This window comes from Simochromis diagramma, unplaced genomic scaffold, assembly GCF_900408965.1.
Source record: "Simochromis diagramma unplaced genomic scaffold, fSimDia1.1 OVJJ01000745.1, whole genome shotgun sequence".
Classification (NCBI taxonomy): domain Eukaryota; kingdom Metazoa; phylum Chordata; class Actinopteri; order Cichliformes; family Cichlidae; genus Simochromis; species Simochromis diagramma.
The window spans coordinates 35,260-39,379 of record NW_024386850.1 but is presented as its reverse complement, the minus strand read 5'-3'; the positions used below and the strand labels follow the sequence as shown (position 1 = coordinate 39,379).

The 4,120-nt window shown below is 42.2% G+C and overlaps 1 protein-coding gene across 1 annotated transcript; it reads left to right on the top strand.

The window, feature by feature from the left end:
- The first annotated feature begins 1,696 nt into the window (after positions 1-1,696).
- LOC120732050 (SCAN domain-containing protein 3-like) lies at positions 1,697-3,798 on the top strand. Its single transcript, XM_040029416.1, has 2 exons — positions 1,697-3,047; positions 3,472-3,798. Exons 1-2 carry the CDS (start codon positions 2,224-2,226, stop codon positions 3,608-3,610), a joined length of 963 nt encoding a protein of 320 aa, XP_039885350.1. The 5' UTR covers positions 1,697-2,223; the 3' UTR covers positions 3,611-3,798.
- Positions 3,799-4,120: the final 322 nt, after the last annotated feature.

Here is a 4,120-nt window from a genome sequence, read left to right as displayed (position 1 = left end):
AGGACAACGTAATGAAAACATATTACTACATTGCAGCTTAGAAGTAAAATGCATGAACTAATGTTGTAACCTTACTCTGAGACAGGATGCTTCTAAGGTGGCAAAAATGCAGATTTATTGATTTTTTTTAAATGCATGAGTTATTTTAGAGAAAATTTACTAGGCAACACAACACAGAGCACTCAAATATATTTATTATTTGTTTCAATAATAAAGCAAACAGTGAATGAATAAAGAGCTTCCTTGCTGAACTTACACATAAGCTTCATTTCTCTGACTCATATAAAGGTATTAGTCAACATGGAATTGATAACATGTTGCAGAACAGCTAAGTTATGTCAGGACAAAACTCACCTTCATTAAACAGGAAATTCAGACCTTAAACTTGACATACAGTGGGGCAAAAAAGTATTTAGTCAGCCACCGATTGTGCAAGTTCCCCCACCTAAAATGATGACAGAGGTCAGTAATTTGCACCAGAGGTACACTTCAACTGTGAGAGACAGAATGTGAAAAAAAAATCCATGAATCCACATGGTAGGATTTGTAAAGAATTTATTCGTAAATCAGGGTGGAAAATAAGTATTTGGTCAATAACAAAAATACAACTCAATACTTTGTAACATAACCTTTGTTGGCAATAACAGAGGTCAAACGTTTACTATAGGTCTTTACCAGGTTTGCACACACAGTAGCTGGTATTTTGGCCCATTCCTCCATGCAGATCTTCTCGAGAGCAGTGATGTTTTGGGGCTGTCGCCGAGCAACACGGACTTTCAACTCCCGCCACAGATTTTCTATGGGGTTGAGGTCTGGAGACTGGCTAGGCCACTCCAGGACTTTCAAATGCTTCTTACGGAGCCACTCCTTTGTTGCCCGGGCGGTGTGTTTTGGATCATTGTCATGTTGGAAGACCCAGCCTCGTTTCATCTTCAAAGTTCTCACTAATGGAAGGAGGTTTTGGCTCAAAATCTCACGATACATGGCCCCATTCATTCTGTCCTTAACACGGATCAGTCGTCCTGTCCCCTTGGCAGAAAAACAGCCCCATAGCATGATGTTTCCACCCCCATGCTTCACAGTGGTATGGTGTTCTTGGGATGCAACCAGTGGCGGCTGGCCCATAGGGGGCGCTCGGGCTCCGCCCCCCCAAATGTGGAGGAGTAAAAATATATATTTTTAAAAAATTCATCAATGATAGTTTTACTATGTGTGTGCCCATATACAGCCAGGCGTATTTTAACATTTTCACCAGCTGACTCATTAAAGTTCAACCAACAAACGGTGTTTTTCTTCTTCTGGGGCGCTCGTCAAAGCGCCCTTGATATGCAGCGAAATAGCCTATCATTAAATGGTTGCCAGGGGAAAATAATAAATATTTGACCTATCAGCGTCGCTGAATTAAATGGTTTGGGGGCGCTTAAAATTGCGCCCCTGCAGAAAACACGCGAAGATTTGCTGTTCTAGAATTTTACCTCAGTCAGTAGCCTAAGTGAGCTATAAGGTCAGAGAGAGACGATGGCAGCGGTATTGTTAACGGTTGAGGCACAGCCTCCCCCAAATTCGGTTAGATCGCTTCTAACCTACCCTTTTGCCAGAAGGACAATGGCAGAAAAACTGCAAGTTAAAGAGTTGGGACCTGACAAGCCCGAAATTCAACTAACCCAGGCAACGAAGGAGAAGTCAAAACCATACAACAGGACTTTTTGTCGGAGTTGGTTCCAGCGCAAGTCGTGGCTGACAGGCTGTGGAACAGCTAATGCACTTTTTTGTTTCCCGTGCATACTGTTCAAAAGTGACAAGTGTGATTTGACGTGGACACAATCTGGACAAACCGACTTAAAGCACCTCTCCGAATGAATCAAGAAACATGAAAGCTCACGAGTTCATATGGACAACAGTGTAAAGCTAGCTGTGCTAGGGAAAACTAGCATAGCGGCGCAGCTAGATGATGGACATCGGATTGCTTTAAGAAGGCACAACGAAGAGGTAGATAAAAACCGTCATATTTTATCTAAAATCATCGATTGTATTAAGTTTTGTGGTGCTTTTGAGCTAGCAATGCGGGGACATGATGAAAGTGATTCCTCAGACAATCCAGGGATTTTTAGAGGTTTAGTCGACTTGATGGCATAAATTGATCACGACTTGAGGCAACACCTTGAAAATGCTACTGTATTTAAAGGCACCTCGAAAACAGTCCAGAACGAGATCCTGGATTGCATGTTGGCAGTTCTGAGAGAAAGGATCGTGGAAGAAGTAAAGGCAGCGAAGTTTTTAGCCATTCAAGCTGATGAAACCACTGACATTTCTACACACTGTCAGTTAGTCATGGTGCTAAGATACATTGACCAACGAAACCGTATTCAAGAGCGTTTTTTTGAATTCATCAAGCTACCCAATGCTTGTGCAGATGCAATAGCCAGTGCCTTATCGGAGAGGCTGCGCTTCATCCTCCCCCAGGGACAAGAGAGAAAGTTGATCGCCCAGGCCTACGATGGGGCCGCTGTAATGAGGGGTACCACTGGAGGAGTGCAGCGTAAGATACAGGACATTTATGCTAACGCTCACTACGTACATTGTTATGCCCATCAGTTAAACCTGGTAATGCAACAAGCAACCTCCCACATCCCTCAAATCAGTCACTTTTTTTCCGACATAGCAGGATTCGCTTCTTTTTTTACTAAATCGAGCAAGAGGACTGCAGTGCTTGACGAGGTGGTGGCGCACCGACTTCCAAGTGCATCGGCAACCCGTTGGAACTTCAACAGTCGTGCTGTGAATACAGTGTATGAACATAAAGACGATCTGGTGAGGTGTTTTCAGACCATCCGTAACAGTGAAGGATTTGATGCCCCTACAAAGAGAGATGCCGGTGGTTTCGTGAGAATGCTGGAAGACGAAGCTTTCTGTTTTTTCCTGGCCTTGTTTCACAAGATAATGCCACATGTAGACATGCTGTATAACCACCTACAGAAGAGAAACATCGATTCTGTCACCATCGCAGGGATCACCCAGACATTCATCAGCCGCATGCAGGCTATCAGGTAGGCATAAAAGCATAAATATGTAACCTAGAATAAATGTTAATTATCTATGCATAGATTCTATCAAATTCTCTGCATATATTCTGTGTTCTGTGACTTAAATGTTTAATGGAATTCAGATAATTTTGATTTATATCAGCCTTTGAAGTAATTTTATGAAAAATATTTGATTAAGTATATTTGATGAAGTATATTCCCAGTAATGATTTGATGTAGCCTATACCATAGGCTATTTCCTGAAATTATGGCCAGGGCCTTTATTTACTTGCACTGGTTTTCCCCCAGCCATTAAACCAGGTCCGGTTATTAATTAAATCCGGTAATTCCCGGTAATTAGAACACAACCTTTGTTTGGTTTGTGTTTGGTTAATATATCCCTATTCAGTTTTCAGAAGCCATTAATGAAACTTATGTATTGGATCAGGGAGGCACTTCCTAATCTGGTTGTGGATGAGGAGTACAGGGGACCTGTTCAAGACCCACCCACAAAGAGACGGAGAACATTGGGGGAAAACAGGCAACACCATTTGGCACTGGAGGTAAGCACTAGCTGCTTGGTCTGATTTAAATCGGATCATCAGATAAAATCTAATGACGATGCTGTCAGATGTCATTTGATATAGTGGTCATGACTGTTTTGTTTTGTTATAGACAGATTTTTTTTTTCAGAATAATGATTAACATGAGACATGTGCCAAAGTCTTACCACTGAATCTAACTCTTACCAATTATATATTATTGGATAGGTGTGCGACACCATTATGAGCCATGCCAAGGAGAGGTTTTCTTTCACCAAGCACCTTGTCAGCGCCACTCTGTTGCAAGGAGACTTGTTCCAACAACACAGCAAAAATTTTCCAGATGCAGCACTACAAACCACAGTGGAAGCCTATCCCTCATTGGACAAAGCCAGACTTAAAACAGAACTGTCCCTGATCTACGACAACGAGGAGTTTCAGAGTTGTAGTGGTGCGCTGGCGCTCTATCAGGTTCTGATGGAAAACAACCTTCAAGACACATTCACCGAAACTGTAAGTCTTCTTAACATCCTCATCACCACACCAATGACAACA

Bases quoted from the DNA above. Each gene is read 5' to 3' on its own strand.
- LOC120732050 (XM_040029416.1), top strand. From the start codon at position 2,224: ATGTTGGCAGTTCTGAGAGAAAGGATCGTGGAAGAAGTAAAGGCAGCG. The intron at 3,048-3,471 runs GTAGGCATAAAA...GTATTGGATCAG, and splicing joins AGCCGCATGCAGGCTATCAG to GGAGGCACTTCCTAATCTGG.